We start from the raw sequence: 25,618 nt of genomic DNA on the forward strand, positions 1-25,618 counted from the left end.
TCTCAACCAATCCCCTGCAGATTTATGCAAAAAAGAAACCCACAAATGTATCTCGCTTGCGTGCTGGGATTTCTCCATCTACCAAGCACAGACTATGCTGTGGCAGCATTAGTGTCCCTCCCACGTCCTGATGTGAAGGGGAAACCCAAATGTGCTGGGAAGAGAGGAGTTACTACACGTTCGGGAGGACTATCACTGGGCAGAGAAGAAGGGAGGAGAGGCAGGGACATGGACTAGAGCTGAGTGCCTGGGGAGGGGTGGACGGTGAGACAGGAGACGCGGGCCACGCTGGGAGGCCGACCTACAGAGTGGGGATTGTTCTCTCTCTGGTTGGGTTTGGGGGTGTCAGAACTCGAGCAGCCATGAGAAAGGGGAATTTGGGAGCGGATGGTTGGGAATGGGAGTCGTCCCGGTGCTCCTGTGGGACACAGCCGGCCACCTGCCCCCCTCCAAGCCTGGAGCTCCAGGGCTGCTGCCTGGCCTGTGTCTGGGTGGCGCTGGCCTGGGACCCCAAGCCGTGCCTGGGGCCGGAGTGACTCGGTGCGGGTCCTTTCCCATCGCCATCCTCACCCTCACCCTCGGCCGGGTGCATGCTGGGCGCTTTGAGCCACACAGACCATGCGAAGAAAATGAAACACGCACGGGGCTTCATTCTCTTCCTCGCCCATGGCTCTGTTCTCTCCCCGTGATCCTCTGACCCGGTCCGTCACGCTTGCGGGGGCTCCCGGGTACCGAGCCCCGTCTCCCCACCGGGCTGCCTGCCTTGCACGCGGGGGCCGCGAGGCCAGGCCGGGGACGCCCGAACCAACCGGACTCGGCTGTTTTACATTTCCCTCCCAGCTCCTCCCACGTTGCCCCCGACTCCGGTGGGTGCGACGGGCGCTGTGAGCAGTACTGACGCTACTGCCACCGCTGCCACCACCGAAGCCACCACAGTCCCCACCATCCCAGGTGTCGCACCTACCACCATCGCCACCACCACCACCACCACCACCACCGCCGCCACAACTACAACCACTGCCGCCGCCGCCGCCACCACGGAGAGGCCTCCCGCCACCACCTCCGGGACTAAGATGCCCGAATCCGGTACTGCCCACTGTCCCTGCGCCCCGATCCCTCCGCGGGAGGCTCCCCGCGTGGGGGGGGGCGGGTCTGGGATGCCGTTGGCCACCACCGCCCTTTGTTTCCACTTTGAAGGCACACGTGGCGAGGATTCTCAGTCTGGTAGCCCGGGGGCACGGAGCACCTCGGCCCGTCCGTGGGCGGCTCTCCACGCCCCCATTCTAGCCTCAGATCCGTGTTCACAGCGGGCCACGCTCCTCAGGCAGGGTCCCCGTGTCCCGGATGGCAGGGCCGCCTCCACCTCCGTGCTAAGCAGCAGCTTAGGGCTGAGCACCCTGGAAGGGAGAGAGGACGCGGGCCTGACCCCGGATAGTTGGCCTGAGAGGGCTTCCTGCCCCGGCCGTGTGCATTCAGCCCTGCAACATAGAAGGCTGAGGCGTGGGGAGCGGCCAGCCCTGCCGAGCAGCTCTGTTCCCAGAACCCTGACTTCCCTCACATCGTCTCCCCACAAAGCACGCTTCCAGCCGCCCCCCGGCCCCTTTTTTTAAAAGAAGAGCTTCCGAGAAAGAGCCTTGCCAGGGAGCCCCATAACGCCCACGCCTTAGATGCACACCGGAAGGGAGAATGGCAGCCTTAAGAATTGATTCCAGGGCTGGCCTGCTGAGCCCAGAAAATGTGCTGTCCCGTGTGCAGCCAGGCCAGGAAGCTCTGTCCTTCCAGCCTGAGGAGAACCCCTGTGCAATTTAGCCGTCCCTCTAAGAACCAAGCATCAAACACTCTTTCATTACCATCCAGGGGAGGGCCTCTAGTTCACAGAGCCCACGGGCCAGCTATAAAAACAGTGTGATGCAGCTGGCAGGGGACGCAGGAGGCATCCAGAGCCCTCCGCCAGCAGCTGTAGGACTGTAGACCCCTCTGCGTCCTGGGCAAGTCCCTTTACCTTCCCAGGCCTCACGGCTCAGCACCTGAATGAGGGTGGAGGCTTAATGCACCCTGTGAGTATTGTCTTTAATTCAATTACGTGAGCCCAAAGGGGAGGCGAGTGATACATCGGGGGGACACGGTGTTCCTCAGGCCTTGAAGGCACGGATTTGCTTTAAAGATACAATATCCAGAATTGAAACAATACGGACTTTAGGAAGACGTTGGCTGAGCAGAAGCCTGGCAGGCCATCAGAAGCTCCCACCGGTAGTTTGGTGTCGGGTGTTCTTTGGGGCCACGCTGAGGCATCTTTGCATGATAGCAGGGCCCTGTGTCCCCGTGAATGCTTGGAGGTCACAGAACAGATGCACAGAGAAGGAAGAAGGGGACTGGACCTTGCCTCCCAGCAGAGTTACTGCCCTCTGGAAAGATCGGCCTTGCTGCCACATAGGACTAGCCCCATTGACGCTCACACGCGACTTCTAACTGTCCAAGACGCTGCAGAGGACCTGCCTGTGCCCCTGAATTTAGAGCCTGGGGACACCCCGCAAACATCCTCACTTCCCTCAGTACAGGAGAGTGGTTCTGCCAGCCACGAGTTTTTTAACCGTCTTTCAGCTTTTTCATGTCTTATATCTTAGGACCCAGTGTTTCCTGAATTTCCTTTCCTTTAGGGTGAAACGGGGCTTTTTATTTGGCCTTAACTTGTCTCTTTCAGATTTCAGGGGATACCCCCTACTTCTCCCTTTCTGGGAGCCCGCAGAACAATCCATGCTTCCTCTCACGCTTTTTGTGTTTTATAGGAATTGATAGCTCTCCTTCTTGGTCTTCCTCTCTGAGCTTTTCAGTTCTTTAGCAGTGGCACTGCCTTCCCCCAGCTCCCACCTCTGTGTCATTCTGCTCCAGTCATGCCCCAGTCTCCACGCCCTTTACGAGAGTCAGATTTGGGTCAGTTATTGTATTGGTGGCCAAACTGTGTAAACCCAAATTCTCTGGCTATTTCCAGGCCCCAGAGCTGAGGAAGAAGAAGCTCAAGTTCCCAAATCATGAGTTCTCATAATTCATTCCCACTAGCAAGAGTCGTGAGATTCCAAGGAGCTGGGATTTGGGGTGGCTTAAAGCCGCCAGTACAATGGAAACACCTGGCAGATAAGTAAAGAAGCCTATCTTCTGCCCTCCCCATGGAGAATGCCCTGTGGTGCCGCCAGTGGAATCTCTTTCCTGGCCCCTCACCTGACATGAGTCATTCACCTGGGGCAACCCGCAACTGACAAGGTTGTAGTAGAGAAGGCACCCCCTTTGAAGTTAAGACCAGGAGATCTTTTATCGCTTCCCCAGCCCTGCAGACTCAGTCACATGTCAAATGGATAATGAATAAATGCATCACCAATGTACTCTATTCATTTATATTTGACAAGTGAGTTAGTGACAGTGCCCCCTTGCATGCTAATAAAATATACAGGAGCCACACTTGTAAAGTCTTTGAAATACAAGGCTTCATGCTAGTACTCCACTATTAAATCTTTACCGGGAAATGGGGTAATCAGACTGCTGGGACTCTTGAAAAATGATTACGTTTGAAGATTAGTGCCACTCTCCTGTCCACAGGCTATGGTTTCAGACAGTGCGGTGGCTTTGATAAAGTGGCTCCCAGCTCATAGGAACTAGATAATTAATGTCTTCCGTACTGCATGGAGATCAAGCCTGAAAGACAATTTAGTGCTGAGGAGCCAAAAAAAATTGCATTCTTCTGGTGTCTCAAACGCTGGGGGCTGGGGGTCAAGAAGGAGTTCTCTTCTTTGGTTCCCACCTAGCCCATGAGAGGGAGAGGAGGGGCTCATACTGTCTCTACTTGGGACCCTGGGGTTGTTGACCCCAAGTCCCCTTAAACAATCTGAGGCCATGTTCCACACAATCCAGGATCATGCTGACCCAGGGACTCCCAAATCACCTGTCTGCGTTACCGTTCTCCCGGTTCAGGAGCCCTGTAAGGCTTTCCCACGTTTGGTCCTGAACTTTCTACACATCACGACTCTTGAGGGTTTTCTAAAGATCCTGCTCTCCTTCCTGTAGAGTGTCTGTAGCTGAAGGGAGAGAGGCTGGCACCTCTTTGCCCCTCTGTCTGTAGGATGGCCAGGGGAGCTTTGCCCACCGTTCCAACCCATGACAAAGGATCAAAAAAGGGAAAGAGCCCAGGTCCGAGCCTCCCATGGCATGGATTAAGACCCCCTCTTTCATTCCTACCCCCACCTGTGTGGACACACAGTTTCCAGCTCTCCCTCACATACAGGTCCTCCTGTCTGCGCCCGCTCGTACCTGGATGGCGACCTCTGGCCTGGCCACCAAGGCTGCAGCTTGGAGCGCTGTCGGGCCCCCTGCACAGCCACTTCTGAGTCTTCCCCTTCCGAGCCGCGCACGCGTGTGTATGTGTGTGTGTGCATGTGTGTGGGCACGCGTGTGTCTCCGGAGCTGCCTGTCTCCTCATCACTAACCCCTCTTCTAACCTGCCCACCAGCCCCCGACAGGCAGTCCATATGGAACGTCACGGTCCTCCCCAACAGTAAATGGGCCAACATCACCTGGAAGCACAATTTCGGGCCCGGAACTGACTTTGTGGTTGAGTACATCGACAGTAAGCATTGCTGAGCGGGGCACGGCGGCAGCTGCGGTGGGTAGCGTAGATGCCATTAAAGAGATCCTGTGAACTCCCCCAGGCTCAGAGGGGCCTGTTAGCCCGGCTTAATTATGACTTAATGAAATCGATACGCACTCAGGCGGCAGTGGGGTGGGAACAGCAGTCGAAGGAGAAGGAAGAGGGCTTCCAAAGCCATTAGCGGAGGTCTAGGGTTGCATGCGCTGGGGAGGACCCGGGTAGCGGGGCCCTTCGTCCGTTTCCTGCCCAGGATGAGGGTTCCGAACAGCCCCCATAAGAGCCAAAGCTCACTCTGTGTGGCTTTCCTTAGCTCAGAATCCACTAGTGTCTGGTTTCTCGTTTCTTCACTAGTTCAGTTCAGACTTTGGGTACCACTGTGGTTTGCTCACAGAGGGATGCCAGTGCCCTACGGTCCAAGGCACAGACCAGGGTCGCTTGTCGCAGAGAGCCGGTGGCTTGAGCTGAGCTGTTCACTCTTTATTGGATCTTGGGATCAAGGGTCATATTCATTACGCTGTAGGGGGTGGTCAACGTATCTCCTTCTTTGAGAGAAGGCCCCTGTTCCTGAGGACTCAGCCCCACCACGTTGTCGTCTAGCAGCTAAACCAGCTAACCCAGCCAGAAGATCTCTAAGGAACGAGCACAGCCAAGTCTTAGTTCTCCGTGGTCGGAAGGGTTCACTTCCACCGACTCTCATCCCTAGTTTGGCCCTTACTGTTTCAGCTTCCTATAACCACCGTTCGCCCTACACGCCGATAACAAGGGCGCTCCCTTCTCCTGAGGTGTGGATTCTCCACACAGCAAGAAATGAGAGGTGAAACCGGGAGTGAGAGCCAAGGACTGGAGTCCTGCCTCCCCTCCAGTTACCATGAGGGATGCTAACTGGCTCTCCGAGCCTCACCAGAAAGCTCCCACGCGGGAAGTTTGTCACCCCCGGGACAACAGAGCATTGACTGACATGCTCTGTAGGAGCAGGAAGTAGGTCATCACGTTTAGTGCCAAGGCTGTAGTGGGGGAAGAAGGCTTGAGAAAGAATAGTGCCGTTGGCTGAAGGGCCGTCACGTAGGAGAGTCAGCGTCGCGTGGAAGGGCTGGTGGCGCTGCCTGGTGACCTCCTAGTCTGCGCGATGGCCCGGCCCCATCCCCCACGCTTCTGCCTTTGACAGGTGACCAGGACCCTAAGCACTGCCTCCCCAGCTCCTCCTGCCTGGCCCTAGGCTGACTGAGGTTTCTGTTCCCCAGGCAACCATACGAAAAAAACTGTCCCTGTTAAGGCCCAGGCCCAGCCTATACAGCTGACAGACCTCTATCCCGGGATGACATACACGTTGCGCGTTTATTCCCGGGACAACGAGGGCATCAGCAGTACCGTCATCACCTTTATGACCAGTACAGGTGAGAGGGGATCTGGCCTGGCCGTCCCCTGCAAGCATGGGGCATTTCATTCCATCCTCAGCTTCCTGCTTGTCTCTTCTCCTTGGAAAGAAGACTCATCCCACCCATTCCCCACCTTGCATGGCGTGTCTCAGCTCTTAGTCGGTCCGCAGCTCCCAGAAAGCCAGGAGGAGCCAGAGTGCATGCACAGCGGAAGTGGACAGTGCCCTTCTGACCCTGTGGCGACGCGTGGGGAGTCAGAAGGAAATGAGGACAGAGGAGGCCGCCTGGCCCCCTGGCTGTGCCGGCAACACGAGGGCTTGGTGTGTGTGCGATCGTGGGCGCTGCGAGTGGGTCTGGGGGCTGCCGGAGTGCAGAGCAGCCTGCCCTGTGCGCGCAGGATGTGGAATTAAGGGATAGGACCACCCAAGGGTCTTGACCCAGAAATCTTCCCAGGATCGGCATGTGTGTCACTGCCCTGCCACTGTCATCTGTTTAAAAAAAAAAAAAAAGTTCCAAAGTATGTGACACGAATTGTTCGGGGCTTTATCCTGGTTTAGTTTTTTTGTCCCCAGTTTGCCATAGCTTAAAAGTAGTTGACTTTCTGTCGTGCTGGGGAAGAGGAAGGAGCTCTCCAGGAGGAGGATAGTCCTGGCTCAAAAGGGACTTCGGCTGTAGCTAGAGAAGCAACCTCAGTGTGCCAAATGAACAGGCCACTAGGGGCTCAGTAAATGGTATAAGGTCTGGGCGGGCAGGCAGTCTGGAGACTTGAGGCCACCTGCTCATCTGTTTGTGTGTATCTTCACGGTCAGCCGGGCAGGTGGCCTTGCTAAGTCCTGAGGCAAAGGGTGAGGGTGGGGGAAAGAACCAAAGAGAGAAAGGGACCAGGTCCTGGCCCCGGGATGTCCTAATCAGGTGCAGGTTAGGAGATATGAGCATGGCGGGGGTGGGGGGAAACACACAATGATTCATATGACCTTATGAATGTTGACTCCGTTATTCATTACTCTTCCTGTGGCCAGGCTGATCCTGGTAGCCTGCATCTTGAGATTCACCACCCAATTGTATAAATGTCTCACTCCACCCCTTCTAGCCTGGTCCCTCCTGGTCTGGACGTTCCAACCTCCTCCCCATGCCTCCGGCCTATCCTGCCCACGTTCATGCTGTCAAGACTCAGGGAGTCTGAGTCCGGCTGCCTGCTTGAGGCTAGCCCAGCCAACTCAGGCAGGATGTCTGAGCGAGGGGCCAGGCCAGCTTGGGAGCCAGGCAAGGGAACTGGACAGTTGACCAAGTAGAGCAGGTGGCTGGGCTCTGCCCGACCCAGTCGGGGTCTCAAGCTCTTGCTCATCGGCGCGTGCGTTTAATTTTGCTTCATTATCAACTTGAGTCCAGCACAGAGGCAGGAGGCACAGATAAGATTCGAGCCTGGAGCCGCCTCCTAGGCAAGGCTACGAAAGCCAGTGCAGTCTGCTTCTAGACTTCTCCCGGGACTAAGTCCTGGGGCTGAGAGTGAGGGCTGAAGAGAAAGAACCAGGGAGAAAAGGGCCAGTCCCCGCCCTCAGGGATGTCCCAGTCTGCCTCTAGGTATCAAACATGCGGTACGGGGAGAAAAAAAAAAAGATGATGGATAATACACTTCTGAACATTGACTCAGTGTTCTTCTCTCTTTTCCTGTGGTTGGTCTGGAGAGACTGATCCTGATAGATTGCTTTCAGAGTGAGTTTTCCCAGACTCCTCCGGGTGCACGCCGGGGTGGGCGGGTTTGTGACCCGAGCTCTGAGTACATATTGTTCGCTTACCTCACTGGCTGGCTAGAAATTACTATGTGCAAACCACACAGGGAAAGGAAATATGTTCCTTTTCTCAAATTTGTGTGTGCCTGTGTGTGTCCGGATTCTTCGAAAACGCACGCTGTGTATCCTGCGGGTGGAGTCCAAAGCCAACTTCACACGATTCCCTAGGTCCCAGGGTCTCATCAAAGCAAGAGTTTATGAGCATCTCTGGGTCCGACCACTGGTCATTTAGGTGACCACAGGCCATCACTTTAGTCCACAGACCCAGACACGCAGCAGTGGTTCAGGGGGGAAATAGAAGGAAACCACGAGGAATGCTAACTGGTTCCCTGACCCTCACCAGAAAGATCCCACATGGAAAGTTAATCACCTCCTTGAAGCTTTTAAAGCCAAAGAGACCCAAGGGGCCACACGCACGTAGCCCTGGACTCTAAGGGGCTCATGAGCTCTTCTGTCCTGGGGTCGGCTGGGGTCAGCAGGGTGGGGCGAGGTGGCAGCACCCAGGTGCTGACAGTGGGCCAGTGGGACAGACAGCAGACTGCCTCAGACCTCAGGAAAGTGGGAGGAGGGACATTAGGGGACCTCACTGTGGTCAGTTTCCTGCTGTGTTTGGAAGAAACCCGGGATGGGGCACGGTGGTGATACAGAGGCATCGGATGGTCCTTAAGTAAGAGCAGCTAAGCCTAAGTGCATTTGAAGGAAGTCTGCCCCTGTTCTATTTGCTCACCTCCCCCTGTTTGTGAAATGTAATTCTTCTGCGGACGTTGAGTGACTGGCCTTTGAGTCGTGAGAACTGCCTGTCTGGCAGACGAATGGCCCATTTCTGAGCAGTCTTGTAGGGTGTGGTGTGGAAGGCACACAAAATATGGCCTCTGGTCTAGAGTCAGAGGCACTTGGACCTGAGTTGGCCAGACGTTGTGGGCCGGATGAGCAGGTGCTGTTCAGGCTCCCTGTTCCAGCGGAAGGTGGTGAGTGTAAGCACACCCTGGTCTTTGAACGTTGTCATTACTGTGTCCATTAGGAATCTTGAAACATGTTGAACAGATCGATTAAGAATGGTGTCGGCGGCCAAATGTAATACCCTGAAACCTCCCTACAGTGCTTTCCGTCTCTCAGAGTCCACTCTGTCGGGTCACGTCCTCCGTGAGATCATCTGGTCCTAAATTGCTCTCGGTACTTGAGAAACTAAATCATTTTGATGGGGTCCAGTTGAACCCACCTTACCTCAGATCCCACTTGGTTCGGGTTTGGGTTTGGGTTTGGGTTCTTTCTGAGATGTCGTTGGCACATAACGTCGTATTCGTTTCAGGCGTACAATATAATGATAGGATATATGAATATATTGCAAAATGACCTCCACAAAAAATTTAATTAACATCCAGCACTACTCATAGTTACAACACCCACTTGGATTTGAACAGGCTTCTGTGTCCAAACCTCACAGAAAATTCTTTGCCCGTGTGGCCACTCTCCCTGGAATTGTGACCTTCTCTCCCAAGAGGCTCGTGGAGGTGGCTTGTTGGGGAGCAAACAGGTCACTGCACACCTACGAACCAAATGCTCTGCGAAGGACAGGCACCACCATCCAGACTCGGGGTGTGGCGCATGGCCAAGCCAATTTCCCAGTGACCCCGGTCGGTATCCCAAGCTAACCATATTAAATTAGGATTAAACTGATCATTCATAAGTGTTCACCGCCTACTTGTTATGTGACCAGCATCGTGCTAAGCCCTAGGGGGGCTCAAAGACTCCCCTGTTCTCAAGCCTCGAATAGTATAGTTGGAAATCAGGACCCAGGAAACAGAGCAAATGAGTATTACATTTCGTGAAGTAGACAGGGGTGAATTCTGAGATTGCTGTAAGCCGGAGGAGTGGGAGATTTGGGAAGGTGGGGTGGAATGTGGAAAGGTAGAGATCAAGAAGGGCATGGGTGGGGGGGGAGGGGAAGAACCAAGTGCCCGGAAGGCCAGGCATGACAAAGGTGTCCCGGGAGCATAATACACGATGTGTCAAGCAGACAGGGCACCGGAGGAGATGTTGGGAGGATGTTAGCTGGGAGCACTGGGCTTACAGCTGCAGAACCGGCTGGAGGGACAATGCAAGGTGAACAAAGGGATCGCCCGTTGGAAAGTGAGGGCCGGAGGACAGGTGAGGGGAGGAGCCAAGGCTGTAGAGGTCGTTTGGGGAAAGACCCACTCCATGATAGCAGTTGAAGCACTGAGTAGAGAGGGGCTTGAGGTTTTCCCGTCGGGATCGGAGAAAGATGGTGACAGGAACTGGAGACCGTGCAAGGTGAAGGAGTTCACCTGTAAAAGGACAGTGCCTGCGCTAGAGCTGAAAAGACTGGCGGCTGCCTCTAGGGTTTTTCTTTTAAGATGCTGGAAGCTTCGCTGTATTCAAGAGCAGAGGGGAGGAGGCAGCAAAGAGGAAGATGCTGGAGGGCTTGACGTCCTTCTAGGACTGAGGCACCCAGGAAGGGAGAGCTGCCACCAGTGCCATGGAGGAAGGGACAGCTGTGGAGACTCTGAGGTTTCGGTGGTCACCCGAGTGGAAGGGGGGAAGCCGCCCACCCAGGGAGAGGGTAGCGTGGGGCAGCGCGAGAGGGAGGAGCAGTGTGGGAGGATGGTGAGAGGGGGATGGAGAGATGGGCGGGCAGCAGCAAAGGCCCAGTCGAGGAACATGTAGCTTACGAGCTCTTTGCCTTGAGCAAATCACGTAAAATCTCTGTGCCTTAGTTTTCTCATCGGTAAAATAGAGCTAATAAAGCCTACCCGATGGGATTGTGAGGATCGAATTAGATGCTGGGTGGAGACGTACTCAGAGCTGTGACTAGCCCACAGGAGGTGCTTCCGAGTGTGCACTGTGATAGTGGGACCGTATCCGGTGGGAACAGGTGCTGTGAGAGAGAGAAACCGGAGTGGCTATTTGGGGGAGGGGGCTTTGGCTTTAGCTGTGAAGGTCTGGGAAGGCCTTTCTAAGAGGAGGTGACATTTGCCGAGGCGGCCATCTGAAGAAAGAGCGGCAGATGCCAAGGCCCTGAGGTAGGGACGTGAGTGGCCAGTGTGGCTAGAGGAGTGAGGGTAGAAGACCAGACTGGAGAAATGTCCGGGGCCAGCTCGGGTGGGGCCTGCGAGGACAGGACAGAAATCTAGCTTTTCACCCAGTAACAATGGGAAGCATTGGAAGGTTGAAGCAAGGAAGTGGTTTGCTCCTCCGAGGGGCTTGGGGAGGATCTCTCTAGCACCTTTCATGGAACAGCCTGCAGGGGTAGGGGTGGGAGGGATGGGCCATCCCCGCACAACATACACAGATCGGGTAATCACACCAGCGCAGCCAGAGCACAGAGAGCACGAAAGCACTCATTTGGCAGTCTCCCTCACTTGTCCACCCTCTTCTTGGTGCATTCCCTTGCCCAGGCACAGAGAAGGCTCTAAAGACAGTTTCTGTGCCCAGGAAGAGCAAAGGGTAGGATCGCACCCAGACCCCTCCCCCACAAAAAAGCATGTGATGGAGACCCTGGAGCATGAGGGCTCCTGGTCACCCCTCTGTTCCTCGTGCTCGTCCCCAGGAGGAGGTCCCGTGCCTTGGCCCGGGGCTCCATGGGCTCTCTGAAACCCTGCTGTCACCTGGCTCTGTGAGACGCCCCTCGGCTCACCAGGCTGGTCCCAGGGCTACTTTGAGTTGGCTCAGTTGCTTGGATCCTGCCGCTCCTCCCAAGTCTCGGTTTCCGTGGCAGGCTGGGAGCCCCTGCTGTTCTCTAATCCACAGAAAGGAGTAGGGTGAGTGGGTTTTGCCCACGCCACACCCCTTCCCAAACCCTCATGCCAACCGTTGGGTCATCCAGAATACCTGCAGAGGACACCTGAGCTGCTGTCCTCTTGGCCCACCCAAGTGCCCCTTGGATTGTGAAGGGGTCAGCCCACACGGGGACATGTCTTCACGAGCACTGGGAAGGGACAGAGAGGGACTCATTGTCATGGGGATTGGTGGCGGGGGCGGGGGGGACCTCCACGCGTTGGAAATGGCTTGCAAGTGGCTGGACGCTGAAGGCACGGCCCCGGCCCCCCGCCGTGCCGCCAGCCCATCCGGGTACCCGCACGGGGACTGTCTCTGCTGTCAGGGAGCGCCCGATCCAGTTGGGGGAGCGTGAGAAGGCACAGGGCATCCTGGAGCCACACCCTGCCCAGACCCACTGCCCAGAAGTCCAGTTGGCTTTGGGGCCAGGTTGGTGGGAAAGGTTGCCGTTCTGTGCCTGTGCAGGCCTGCGAAGGTGTTCTTCTGACAGGCTTTTGCCATGTTAACCATGGCCCCCGTTCCCTGGTGGGTAGCAGAGTCCCGTTTCCTCACCCCAAGCTCGTCCGCGGGGAATCGTACCTCCGGGGCCGATCCCGGCCTTCCCTCAGTCCCCACCGGGCTGTGACCAGCCGTCTGGGTTGCGAGAACGCCATGCCCCGTCCTTAGGACACTTTCCCTTCCTGAAGGACCTGTTCAGCCTTCTGCTGCTTATTCTGCTCCCTCTACCCCTTTCCTGTGCCTCTTTTCTGACCTTCTGACCTTGGCTCTTTAATTATTTTCTCTTTGTCCCTGTTGTGGGGTAGTTTGGGCCAGAGGGCTGCTAGGTGGTAGCATAAGGCTCCAGGAGGAACATCGACGTGAAATAGCCGTTCTTCCCTCACCTTCCCCTCCTCACCTTCTCCCGTGGGAAATCATTCACGTGTTTGCTTCCGGCCCTCCCTCCCCCACCAGCTTATACCAACAACCAGGCGGACATCGCCACCCAGGGCTGGTTCATCGGGCTCATGTGCGCCATCGCCCTCCTGGTACTGATCCTGCTCATTGTCTGTTTCATCAAGAGAAGTCGAGGTGGCAAGTATCCAGGTAAGATGTATCAGGCTAGTGGGCTTGGGGGGTGGGGCCGGCAGGCTTTCCTGGGAGCCGCCAGGTCCGGGGGGGGGGGGTTCTGTTCTCCCCGTGAGCCCAACCCCTGCCGAGCTCGGACGTACAGTCCTCCTGCCTGGTCTGTGCATCTGAGAGGTGCCGGAGAGCACTTGAGTTAATTAAGCTCGCCCAAGGTGGGCGGACGGCGTGGTCCAGGCAGCTCCAAAGAGGGGCTAGAAGGAACGCTGGCTCCTATTAAGAATGACCTTCCCTCCCCTTGGCACACCATCCATCTGCTTAGCAAATTGACTTGTTTCAACCTGAATCCCATTAGGATCCTGTGTCCCAAGGAAGGAGGAAGGAAGAAAGGTATTTTCTCTGTGAGAGAGAGAATGGAGAGGGGAGGGTCTGGAGGGAAGAAGCACACCCTTGAGGCTCTCGGTCACTGGGCTGTAATGACAGATACCCCAACAGAGGCTCAGGAGCTCCTGCGTGAAGGGCAGGCAGAGGCTGAGGGGTGGCTTGCGTGAAACAGACTCCCTCGGTCCTGAAGGAGCTTTGGGCTTCCCAGAGAGTCCCAAAGCGCCATTTCTCTTCTGGGGGCCTCAAGAACCACCAGCCCAGACAAACCAAGGTCAAGGACAAGGACCTCTGGCATTCTTGCTTCTGGAAATATTGATTGTTTTTCAAACAGGGGCAAGAAAGCCATCTGTCTGTGAGGGGGTGGGTAGGATGACAGGAGACAGGATAATGGATGACCCAGAGAGTGAAAATCCTGCTGGTCTGCAAAATGAAATTACTCCCTGCCCCCTAAAGCACAGCCCGTGCTCCCCAAATGCCTGCCTCTCCCGGCCTCTAAACAAGTCCTCCTCCGGGGGCCCCCTAAAACTCAACTCAGAGAGAAGATTCTTTTATTTCCTTCCCCTGCCCACATTCCCTCAGACCCCAGGATTCTAAAGAATCTCCTTGAAGTGAGGCACATGTCTGTGAGGAAGGGCAGGAAATTCCAATTCTTCATTGGCAAATGACGTTTTCTTTCACTTGGTTGTGCTGTGTTGGGATTGTTTTTCTTCTATAAGAGAGAAAGCTCTAGAGTCAGGGAGTAGAACGGCCTTACTGAGCTCACCCCCAACCCCCCACTCATCAGATAAACTCTGAGCCTTCCTTTGCCCGTGTAGAAAGTGTTCCATTCCAGAAAGCTCTCAAGGCTTACTGCCTTCCCTCCAGATACAGGGTAGGGCCCTGGTCCAGTAGAAAGATGAGTGAACCATGAGGCCTGGGCTCTAGCTTTCACTCTAGACTTTATTCAGTTACTAATTAGTTACATGACATGTTCTTCATTTTCCAAGGGCTCAGTTTCCCTCTCCTTAAATGGGGCGATTCTCCTGCCCTGTACCTCAGGAAGGATACATAAAGAGCCATCCGCGTGTCCATTGTGTGCCAGGCTCTGTGCTGAGTGCCCAGGACACCAGAAGAAAGATGATCTGTCCCTCAACACACTGCATTGGGCACAGAAGGAATGTCACAGCATGAAACAGGGCCTTGGAGGGGTGTGTACAAAATCACACAGGTATAGGGACAGGGAGTCGCACAAACAAGTGAGGTCACAGATGTGAAAGCATTTTCCATTCTGAAGGTGCGTACGGAGCGTAGGGCCCTCTGCCCTCTGCCCAGAGCACTCTGCTAGGGGCTTTTAAGAGACAGACGCAAATTATGATAAGAGAGGGCAGACCAAGAGAGGGTCGCATCCATTGGGTGTTTGTGGCCAACCTCACGGAGAGGTGGTGGGGAGTCAGGTGGGAGGACATTTCAGCTGCCAGTGGAGATGTGCAGAAACCGCAGCCATGAGGAAGCAGTGGCGCCATGAACTTGACACCTGGTGAAACCAGGGAAGGACGAGGGAGGCATTGATGGCGACTCGTTGAGAGGGAGAGTGTTGCTGAGCCCAGAGGTGGTGCCTTGACGGTGCAGTCAGGGTCCCAAGGAGCAGAGGCATAATCATCGTGTCTGTGTCTTTGCTTCTCTTACCAACCAAGTGCGAGAAAAGAAGGATGTTCCCCTTGGCCCTGAAGACCCCAAGGAAGAGGATGGCTCCTTCGACTACAGGTGCGTGATCTGTTTGACTCCTGGTCACCCCCGCGTCGGGTAGGCGGCTGTCCTCACTGCCCCCTTGTCATCCATTGGTCTGTCACTTCTGCCTCTCGGACGGCCTCTGCTTGTCCTGATTGCGCCGGACACGGCTGGCTCCTTGAAGGCAAGACCGACGCTGATTTGAGGAACAGCATTTCATTCATTCAGCTGCACAACTCAGATTTTTTCGAGCTCCTTATTTGTATGTTTTCACCTTTTTACTGCGAGAGCACATGCTGAGAACCCCCTTGCTACGAAACGAGCTGTTGGCTTTCTCTCTGCCCACACCCCCACCCTGACCCTGTAGACAACCGCCCGGGGAATGGACGTTGTCTTGAGAGCTCAACTCCGTGAGAAATGAGGGGTAGTGTTAGATGTGGTGGGTGGGGAGGTTCTAGACCTTTTCCTCATGAACTTGAATGATATCTCTGGGCTCTAGCCCAGAACAGGCCTTGGAGAGGCCTCTGGCCAGTCCCGGCTCAAATCAGAGGACTGAGGCCCAGGCAGGGAAGTGACCTGCCCAGGACGCCCACCCACATCTGCCACCCAGTGAGCTGGTGGCACAGCTGGAGAAGCCAGGGGCCCGACTTCCAGTTACTGCTAGTGGGCAACATCACAACCCCCATCAGACCTGGATGGGCCTTCATATCGGGCGTAACAAAGTTGTAATCTCCCTTTTGATGGCAAATGTATGTTGAGTTAAGGAAAGATGCTGGGCGGGTCCTGGAGTCTCATTCCCAGACCAAGGTGGGCGGAAGGAAATGCTCTGATCGGAGCCCTGCTTCCCCACCCCCACCCTGTTACTCCCTGGGGTGACATCACCCCGCCTTCCCCTGACCTCTCCTTATCCTATCCTCGGCCTCCGCCACTGTGCTCAGCAGCAGCCGGACAGGCAGAGTCAGCTCAACGGGTGGCAAAGACACTGCCCACCCAGGAGTCCATCTGGACGCTTACGAACGTCCATCCATCCAGTCCCGACATCTCCAAGAGCCTCTTAAGAGGGCAAACACGAGAGGCCCCTCCCCTGACTGTCCTCAGCACCCCTGCTGGGGCCCATCTTCCCCAGGGGCTGAGAGCTATTCCCTGGCCATCAGTTCTGAAGGACATGGAACTTCCCTCCCCCAGACCCTCAGCGCAGCCATAGAAGAGGGGTGAGGCCCTCCTCGTATTCAGGGCCAGGCAACCTGTGCTATGAGAAGCTGCTTCCTCAGGCGCCTCTCCTCCCCCAGACACCAAAGCTGTTGGGCAAGAACACCTGCCTTCTCCCCACCCACTCCCCCGGCCCACCCACACTGAGGCTGGATATACACACACAGATGCATCCACGGGCCCACACACCACGCACACACGCGCCTCGGTTTGGGCTCAGCAGTGAAGCACCTCTCTGGTGGGTCTGCTTCTCTCCGCCTTGTGTGCCCACCTGTTTCTCCAGGGTCTCGGGGAAGATGGGCGGACAGGTGTGTAGGGCCCCCCCCCCCCCCGTCATCCTGGTTCCTCTCGAGCTTCCCGTAGAAGAGGTCTTTCTTCCCAGCTTGAGATCCTCATTCTCCACAAGAATCTGACACACCGAGGACCCCTCCCTCTGCCTCCCACCCCTGCTGGGCCATTGGCCGCATTTGGCTTAGGTCCCTGGAATCCCCTAGAAGCACATAGACACAATCCCCACGCTCCTGGGAAGGAGCACATGTGAAAAAGGTCAGTGGATGGGGCAAGAACCCGGTAATTAGAAGCTGCTCATTTCAAAACGTGAGCCCCACTCCCCATCGAGACTCAGGTTAGCCCTAGAGACCTGCCTGCCTCACTAGGCCTGCCTCTCCCGTAGCGCTGCCATCGGAGGACGCAGGCGGAGTTAATGGGGCACAAGAGGGAGCGGGCTAATAGCTTTCCATCTACTAACACCCAGTTCAGGCTCTGGCTCCAGACCCTCCCCTGACAGCTGTCCCTGCCCAGCACTGCTGTTAGAAGCCAACACGCAGTGCCGACTATAATGGCAACTCAGCCGGTTGTTTCCACACACGTCCAGAAAGGGCTAAGCGTGTCCCGGGGGCCAGGGAGGGGACGTTGTGTGTCTGCCCATACCGCCTGGCACCGCTGTGGTCCCGGCTGCCTCCTGTGGGGGGGCCGTCTCCCCTCTGAAGTGCAGCCAGCAGCACCTGGACCCCCTCCGAGCCAAAAGGGCAGAGAGTTTTGCAGCCAAGGGAGGGGATGTGGCGCTTGAGCAGACACTGGCTGCTGGGGGTGTCTCACTTCCGGGGGGGCGGGGCACAGCAGGCATCCCAGCAGGTAGAGATGCCACTTTAGCCCCCAGCCTGCCAGCTCCCCTTGCCCAGGAGGGGCTGAGGGGCAGGACCCGGGGGCCTCCAAGGAGGCTGGGCAGGACCCCCTGAGACTCGCCGGGCTTTGTCTCAAGTTGCTGGCGACACACGCTCGTGTGCGTGCCCCTCCCCGCGTTGCACCCTCTTTCGCTTGCCCCCAGGCAAGAGCACCTGCTTGCTGGTAAACCAGAGAGCCGACAGAAACCACACCAAGACGAGAAGGGCAGAGGCAGGGAGAGGTTTGTTTCTCAGTGGCCCCGGCCCATTGCTTTCTTGTCAAGGACAGAGCCTTTCTAGACAGAGCCACACAGATCACAGAGAGTCAAAGCTAGTTCAGCCCCTCTTGACCGAAAGGCTTTCCCAAGACCACAGAGCCACGCAGTGACGCACATGCGACTGGGGCCCCAGCTCCTTGACCCTTCTGGCCCTGCCTGGTCTGACTCTCCTCGCTCTGGGGTGGCTGTCCTCTGCCCACTCCTACCCCAGAGAGTAGCGCAGCCTCCTGAAGAGACCAGGAGTCCAGAAGTGTGGGCTCCATAAAAAATTAAAATCATAATCCCCGGCAAAAAAAAAAAGAAAGAGAGAAAGAAAGAAAAGAAGTGTGGGCTCCAGGCCCAGCTCTGCACCAACTTGTCGCCTCAGCTTGGGGAAGACGCCTGTCCTCTCCAGGCCTCGGGCTCCCTTCTGTCAACCAGCCAGGCAGGGGAGGGCCGGGGGGAGTTGACTGATGACCTCTGAGGTCCTACCCTCCCTGAGCTGTGTAGTACATAGGCTTGGCAAGAGGCCAGCGGCCCTGTTCCGCCCCGCGTGGGTTTAAGCCGCACTGGGCTGGGCCAGGCCCTGATTCTCTGTCTCTCTCTGGCCAGTGACGAGGACAACAAGCCCCTGCAGGGCAGCCAGACGTCCCTGGACGGCACCATCAAGCAACAGGAGAGTGACGACAGCCTGGTGGACTATGGCGAGGGTGGCGAGGGGCAGTTCAATGAGGACGGCTCCTTCATCGGCCAGTACACGGTCAAAAAGGACAAGGAGGAGACAGAGGGCAATGAAAGTTCGGAGGCCACGTCACCTGTCAACGCCATCTATTCTCTGGCCTGATGGAGCCCCTCCGCCCAGGGCACAGCCACTACTTTGCAAGTGGGAGGAGGGGAGAGGGGGAGATGAAGCCACTACAGACCGACCACACAGCCACCACCACCTTCAGGGACAAGGGTACCACGTGGGGGTCTGCCAAGCTGTGAGGACCAGTGACCACCCAGCCAACCACAAGCCCCCTCCCGCTGACCCCCCCTGCACCCCTGAGGTGCCACCATGTGGGAGAGCTAGAGTCCTGGCTAAGCTCAGCTGGAGGGACCCCAGTCCTTTGCTCAGCTTCACAGCCACCTTGAGCCTTCCACCCCCACTGCCCGCCCTTGACCTTGGCATACACACTCACCAGTTTCTGTTGGTTACGGCCCTTTGCGTTGTCTTTGTTTTTGCTTTGTGCATCTTCCCCGCCTCCCCCCCCAGACCCAGCGTCTCCATTTTCTTTTCCTGGTGAACAAATGTCCCTGGATGAGGAAAGAATGAGTGGATTCTCCCCCAGAGAGGCAGAAGGATCGATCTGTAAAAGAACAGACAGAAAAGCTGTAGTATTCAAACCACCACTGGGCCAATGTATTTCCGAAGGATGCCTTTCTCGCCATATGCCTCCCCTTGCCCCCAACCCGTTCGCCTTGGCCTTGTCAGTTGCTGAGCTGGGCTTGGCTCCTTTCTGGAAAATGACAGTATTTTTGGCAGGGAGAGAGTGGGCAGGCCGCCTCGCCTCGCTCTGGGTCACTTGGGAGGTGGGCTTACCTCTTGCTCCTTGCTCTCACCCTGCCCCTTCCTCCAGAGCGTCCAAGACAAGAACCGCACTGACTCTGAAGAAGGAGTTTGAGGAACAGGAGTGGGCGCTGATGGGAAAGACTTCAACTCCAGTGACCGTGTACCTCAAGCAGAAGAAAATCGGGCGTCCGGTCCCTGGGGAGCTGGGCTCACCTCCAGAGAGAAGAAAAGGACTGGGTTTCGACATCCTTCCTCCCCATCAGTGAAACCCAGGATGTGGGAGAGGGGACCTGGCCCGCTGCGTGGAGGGCAGAGGGCGCCCCCTGCCACCTGGTCGGGGATCTCCACCGCTGTCCTCACAGAGATGGGACCACGTGACGCAAAAGCTTTGCTGGTGTGTTTGGGGGTGACAGGTGGTGCTCCCCCTTTCGCCTCTAGCAGATAGCATCTCGCTCAATTCTGTACGATGCTGAAACCGGTGTTTTACACGGTGCGTGGATGGGGCCCGGCTGCCCCTGAGACTGAACCAGTGTGTCCTTTCCTTGGGGTATTTACATATCAGGAGAGCCCGCGGGAACACCGCGCTGACAGTGCTGTAGAGCCTGGCCTGGGGACTCCGCACCCTTCGTATGCCTTATGCAGCTCTGATTCCGGCCCTGCAGTTCCCAGGTTCCCAGCCCCTCCCTGCAAGCCTTGAAGCCTCCAGCAACGTCTGTCTCAAGGAGACCGGGGCGGCCTATGCGAGCGTCACAGCAGAACCAGAAGCAGCCTCTCGACACGTGCCCTGCCACCCGTGGCCCCAGATGGAGACCCTCGCGGACCGCAGTTCTCAGAGACCGAAGGCTCTGCCTTCGTCCTCCCCACCTAATCCGTTTTTGAAACCAAAGGTACCTAGCCTCAGAGAGAGATCTTGAGCCTAAGAGCAGCCCGGTAGCTGTGGCTGCAGCTAGAGTCGGTTTCGGGAGGGTGAGGCTGACCCCTAGGAATGGCCACACGCACAGCGTCCGATTAGAGCCTCCAGCTGCTTGCCGGGGGGGGGCAGCCTGGGCAGGAACAGGGCTGTGTCCTTCAGAGAACTTATTAAACCATCGTCTGCCACACGTTCAAGCCACAAAGGTATTAGCACTGCTTGCATCACTTAATAAGCAGTCAGTGAGGGTCAAGCCCATAGACATACACACTCTGTCCGCGGGTGAGAAATCATAGCCTAGAGCTGAGCCAATTACGCTATTTGAACCCGAGGGCAAGTAACTGTCCTTTGGCCCAGGCCGTGGCCAGGCTTGCAGCCTAGGAGCCCGGGGGGCAGCCCTCTCTTGGTGAAAGGGGACAGGGTGAATAACGGGGGGCTAGGAGTGAGCTCAGGGGCCCCCTCCCCTGGCTTTCCTCTGTCACCTGCCTGGATACAGCGGGGTATGCCTGCAGCGTCTGCCCAGAGTCCCTCAAGGGAACGTCAGGGAAGAGTGCCTGCGAACTGAATTCAAAGACAAGCCTTTCCAGAAAACACTCTGGATCTGAGCAGACTAGCCCGTTTCTCAGGCCCTCATTCCATATTGCACCGAAAGCGGGCCTGTAGGGCGGGAGGACCGTGCGATGTCCCGTGACTGCCGCACAGCCGGTGACCGCAGAAGGGCTTGTGCTGCCACGGGGTCTTGGGGAGAGAGGATTCCCTCAGCTGTCCGCTCCTCGTTTGTGTCCCGCCAGCTCTGAGCCATCCCCCTCCGCGTAGGAAGGCAGGGCCAGCAGCCGCTTTGAGAGGCTGTCGTGCTGGGAATACTGAACGCTGCCCGCACTGCCGCCCGTCACAGCCCTCCCGGCAGGCAAGAGCCAGCCTGAGCCCGGGGAACCCGTTCTCCCCAGGCAGAGATACTGAGGCGTGTGGATTGCAGGGTTAGGGAGCAGCCCTCGCGGGAAGAGGGAGCCCAGAGTGGAGCCCACCCAGCTCAGCAGGAAGGCAGTGTGGCCCAGCGCTCCCTGCCAGCCGGGGCTCTCGAGCGACCACCTGCAAACGTACCAACCACGAGGCAGTGCTTCCACGGTGCTTCCGCCTGCCTGGCTGTTGGGGGTGGGGGGCGGGGGAAGTGTGGGTCATCTTGCAGCGACCCTAGAAGTCCCACCGCCTGAGCTGCCGTCCCACCTGCAGTGCTCAGCCACAGGAGCTGTGGCCTTCCTCGTGTGTCCGTTCGTGGGCTCCAGGTAGTCTCGAACATCCAGTCTGAGCTGGGCTCCGAGACCTGGAGAGGGTACCATGGTGAATAGTCGGGGGCAGCGCCCGCCTCACAGGGCTGACAGTCCACAGTGGGCACTGATCTGGAGCATGACGAATGCTTAAGCCACTAGCGGCTCCAGGCTCAAAGGGAGAAGCTTCAGAGAGAGCGCATGGCCCTGGGGACCACGTAGACCTCAGGACCAGGATGGTCAGAGACCACAGGGTGGGGTTCAGGACCAGTACCGCTTCCCGAGCCTCTTTGAGCTGCCCTTGGGGGCAAGTTGCTTGACTTGTCTGTAATTTTGGTGCCGCCGTCTCCCATATTTAGTCCCGCCTTTAAATAACCTGTCCCCACCAAGGGGCAAGGGCCCACCTGAAGGGGCAGGGCGGCCAGTGCCGGAGGAGGCACGTTGCAGGGCCGGGGGACAGCTGCCTCCCACCTCGCCTGGGTTCGGGTGAAGGGGACCCACCTTTCCTTACCTTGCTTTGAGGAGATGGTTAAGGTTAGGTTAAGGGAAAACCAGACTAGCTCTTTCCCGTTCCATTTGTCTTTGCCCTGGGAGGTTGGAGGCATCTGGTCCACCCCCCTCCTGGCAAGTCCCAACGTCTGGAGAAGTGTCCACCTGTCCAAGAAGCAGCCAGTGCCAACACCGTTCACGCTGCAAGGGGTATCTGCAACCTGGGCCGGATACGGCTTTCGTGGTCGCCCTGAACACAGCCTGAGAAAAGGGCCGGAAACAGATCTGAGTCTTTTTGTGGATGGTCCAGCTGAGGGGACCGCCTGCCCTGCGCACACCCAGCAGCCACGCCTGGGCATGCCCACGTCTGGCGCGCGCACAGAGCAAGGTGGTACTTTCAGAGGGAACGCTATGGATTATGACATTGCCTTAGCGTGAGTTCACACCCTGGCCCGCTTGAGATGAGATGTGAAGTGTGGGTACGATCGACGCTCAGGGCAGGGGGAGGAGGGCCGCCCAGGTTGGACCCCGTTTGGGTGATTCCTGCAGGCAGAATTGAGAAGGGGTCTGACCCAAAGGAGAGGGCACCTTCCCCAGAAGCAGCATGGACAGCGGCTCTTTAAGGCTCCCGGAGCCCCTTGCAGGACCAGATCCAAGCCACAGAGAGTCACAAACAGCCCACAGGACGGAAGCAGTGGAACACTTTGCCTCAGTCTTTGCAAGGCTGCTTGACTAACACAGAAGAGGTGGGGCTCCCCAGGCTCTCGGTCAGCAGGGCCGGTGCCAGAGAGTCACTTCTCAGTGGGAGGGCACTGGAGGCTGGCACAGGGCCTGCTCCCCCTTGGTGACACCTTGTGCTCACCACTCCTGCAGCCCCTGCCAAACACACACAGCTCTGCTAGGAAGAAATCACCTGGAGGATCCTGGTGGAGCTTTGCATGGTGGCTTAGGAGAAGCATGTAGGGAGGTTCCTGATTTCAAAAAAAAAAAAAAAAAAAAATCAGAGGAGTCAAATGAATGAATGAAAAACCTTGAAATGTCAGGAGTAGACCGTGCGTGCCCTAGGCAGAGCCGACCTCCTGGGCAGCCCCATCCCTTACACCAGGCAGGGTCCATCCCATGGGAGTTTAGACCAACCTTCCAGCTGTCGCTGGCCCGTTCAGCCCAAGCCAGGCCAGCACACTTCCTTCTCCCCCTTGTTGAGAACAGCCTTCCTGAGACAGGTTCAGAGAAGGGTCAGCAAGAAAGGACAACCATGCAGGGAAGCCACAAGACCCCACCAGACAGTGTCTCAAGCCACACCCCAAATCAGCGCACCTCTATCAACATGTTAGCATTAAATAGAAGTTCTGGAATGATGAGGGTGGCAACGAAGTAGGTCCCAAGGTGTGTAGTTTTGGTAGCTTCAGATTTCAGCATGCAAAGGAATCACAGAGCTGATCTAATGGGAATGACTCATTGTACAGACAAGGACACCAAAATCCAGGGACGGGAAGGCGCTGGCCCAAGGTCACATGGCTGGTAAATCAGGGTGAGGGTAGGGCTTGAACTCAGGCCTTCTGACTCCTTGTCCAGGGTTCCTTCATCTCACCGCAGCTGCCTCCTTGGAAATAGAGGTGTAACTTAACATCCGTCCCGCTGGTTCGCTCTCCGTACCTCTTATCACTTCTGCATTGCCCGTACGCCTCCCAAAATGAAAGACACAAAGGGTTTTTCTGAGGCCAAGATCAGTCTGTGGCAGCCTGTGGTGAAGCCAGCTGCGCCGTTAAGGCCCGACCCAGGCCAGGAGAGAGTGACGAGCTGACTGGCGTTTGTCACTGTGAAGTCTAGACTGTACTCTAGAGTGGTTATCTCTTGTTTCAGGACACTTGGGGCCCGCAGCATCCTGTGTCCCTCGGGCACTCTCTCCGCCCGGCTCTCGGCCACGGGGTGCTGAGGGATCCGCTGGGCCGGAGTTCAGCACATGTAAAGACTTCAGTGAAGCAATAAACACAAAAATCTGGGAGAAGAAATCCAGACTTTTGTGCCCTACTCTGTTTCTTTTTCAAAAACGATGCCGATTGGATGGCCCTGCCCCTGTTCTTTTGTTCTGATCTCCAAATTCGACGTCCTCAGTCAGTGTTGTCCCTCTGCCCAGCTCCCCGCTCTTTGCCAACTCACACTCCTCCTGAGCTGAGCATCCGTCGCCTGTGACGTGGCCGCCTTCTGTCCTGGTCCCGCCCCCCCCCCCCCCACGCTGGCCCCAGAGGACCTTTTGCCCCGCCTCTCCCAGCACACGCCCCCTCCCGCAACCATTCCAAGTTGTTCCTTTTGGTGGGCATATATTTTCCCAACAATTCCATGCCTTCCCGCGTACCCGCACACCTGCAAATTGATCTTTTTTCCATTGGTTAAACATTTAACTCTCCATGGCAGACCTTGTTTTAACCCCTCTCACATCATGTTCTTTCCTTTTTGCGAGTTATTTTGCATTAACCAACATTGTCAGCGACAGATGCGAATCTGAGGGTGTCACGCGTGACCTTCAGCAGGGAAGACTTCCGGGCCGTGGAGGACCATCTAATACGTGGACTTATAAACTGACTGCATGAGCAATGAAAAGGCCAAATTATTCAGAATTTTTTTTTGAATCACTGTAAAAAAAAAACAACTGATTTCTTTTGTATAGAGAACACTAAACGTATAATAAAAGTTGTTCAAAATGGACTCTGGCCAGACGATTTGTTCATTTTCTACACTTAATGGAAAGAGGGAGAGGGGTGTCGGCATTAACAACAGAGTGAATCAAAAGGGTTTTCCACGGACACCAGACAGCATGCACTTAGGGAATCTGCTACACCAGCCCCCATCTTGAAGTTGGTCTTACCCTGGAAGACTTGTTGGCACAATTTGAGCTTTAAATATACAGTGACTCATGTGGCGATGCGTACAGCCGTGGAGATACCCTGGTTCAATACGACTGTAGTGTGCTTACGCACCATTTAAGAAGAGCCATGTTGGAATAAAGGGGCACCTGGGTGTTCAGTCGGTTGAGCGTCCGACTTCAGCTGAGGTCACAATCTCACAGTTTGTGGGTTCAAGCCCGGCGTCGGGCTCTATGGTGACAGCTCAGAGCCTGGAACCTGCTCCGGATTCTGCGTCTCCCTCTCTCTCTCTGCCCCTCCCCCATTCACACTCTGTCTCTCTCTCTCTCTCAAAAATAAATAAATAAAAATTAAAAAAAGAAGTGCCACGTTGTGGGGGTGCCTGGGGAACTGAGTCATTTAAGCTCCAGACTCCTGATTTCGGCTCAGGTCATGATCTCACGGTTCATGAGATCGAGCCACACATGGGGCTCTGTGCTGACAGCACAGAGCCTGCTTGGGATTCTCTCTCTCTCTCTCTCTCTGCCCCTCCCCTGTTCATTCTCTCACTCCCTCTCTCTTTCTCTCTCAAAATAAAAAATAGACTTAAAAAATTTAAATAAAAAAAGAAGTGCCATGTTGGGGATGCTGGGAGAAGGGAGCAGTGAAGCTTTCTGTACCTCTGCCCTTAGATGGGAGAATACCAGCATATTTAATATTGTTGAAATAATGAATAATACTGCCTACAACAAACCAAAAACCTCAGTAGACTCAGAGGAACCTCAATCAACAAGCAAATGGGGAGGGAAAGAACCAGAGAGGGCTGTGTTGGTCAAGGGGCACTGCTCAACAGCTACGCCCCCTTTCTTGATTCTCCGGCCGGGAGTTGTGCTAATTCTCAGTGAGGAGTGGCCCTCTGCCCATCACCCAGGCATGGGACCCCCCAGACATTGGAATGGCAAGGGACCCCCAGACATTGGAACTCCCTCTCCTTGGGGTGGTGTGGCGGCTAGAGAGTGGGCAGGGCTGGGAGGTGGTTCTGGTCGTGTAGAAAGATAACTGATGGTTTACAAGTCCAGCTCCCCTGGATAAAGAACAACCAAGTAACTCTCCATCCCACCTGTGTTTACTCTCCTTTCACCAGTCCTCAGAACAGATGGTGACTTGAGGGGCTATTGTC

General features: G+C 56.1%; 1 protein-coding gene across 12 annotated transcripts in view; it reads left to right on the forward strand.

The window, feature by feature from the left end:
- The window catches only part of NFASC (neurofascin), a 181,722-nt gene extending 157,421 nt beyond the window's left edge, over positions 1 to 24,301 (forward strand). For 9 of the 12 annotated variants that reach the window (XM_032591774.1, XM_032591775.1, XM_032591777.1 and 6 more), the window contains 3 exons: positions 12,549 to 12,680; positions 14,717 to 14,786; positions 17,992 to 24,301. In XM_032591774.1, the coding sequence (XP_032447665.1) occupies positions 12,549 to 12,680; positions 14,717 to 14,786; positions 17,992 to 18,223 (434 nt within the window). In that variant the 3' untranslated portion in view covers positions 18,224 to 24,301. Of the gene's footprint in view, positions 1 to 840; positions 1,087 to 4,498; positions 4,616 to 5,877; positions 6,031 to 12,548; positions 12,681 to 14,716; positions 14,787 to 17,991 lie in introns of all 12 variants that reach the window. The other 3 variants (XM_030302726.1, XM_032591772.1, XM_032591773.1) reach the window with 1 other exon arrangement.
- Positions 24,302 to 25,618: the final 1,317 nt, after the last annotated feature.

The sequence above is a fragment of the Lynx canadensis genome, chromosome F1 (assembly GCF_007474595.2).
Source record: "Lynx canadensis isolate LIC74 chromosome F1, mLynCan4.pri.v2, whole genome shotgun sequence".
Classification (NCBI taxonomy): domain Eukaryota; kingdom Metazoa; phylum Chordata; class Mammalia; order Carnivora; family Felidae; genus Lynx; species Lynx canadensis.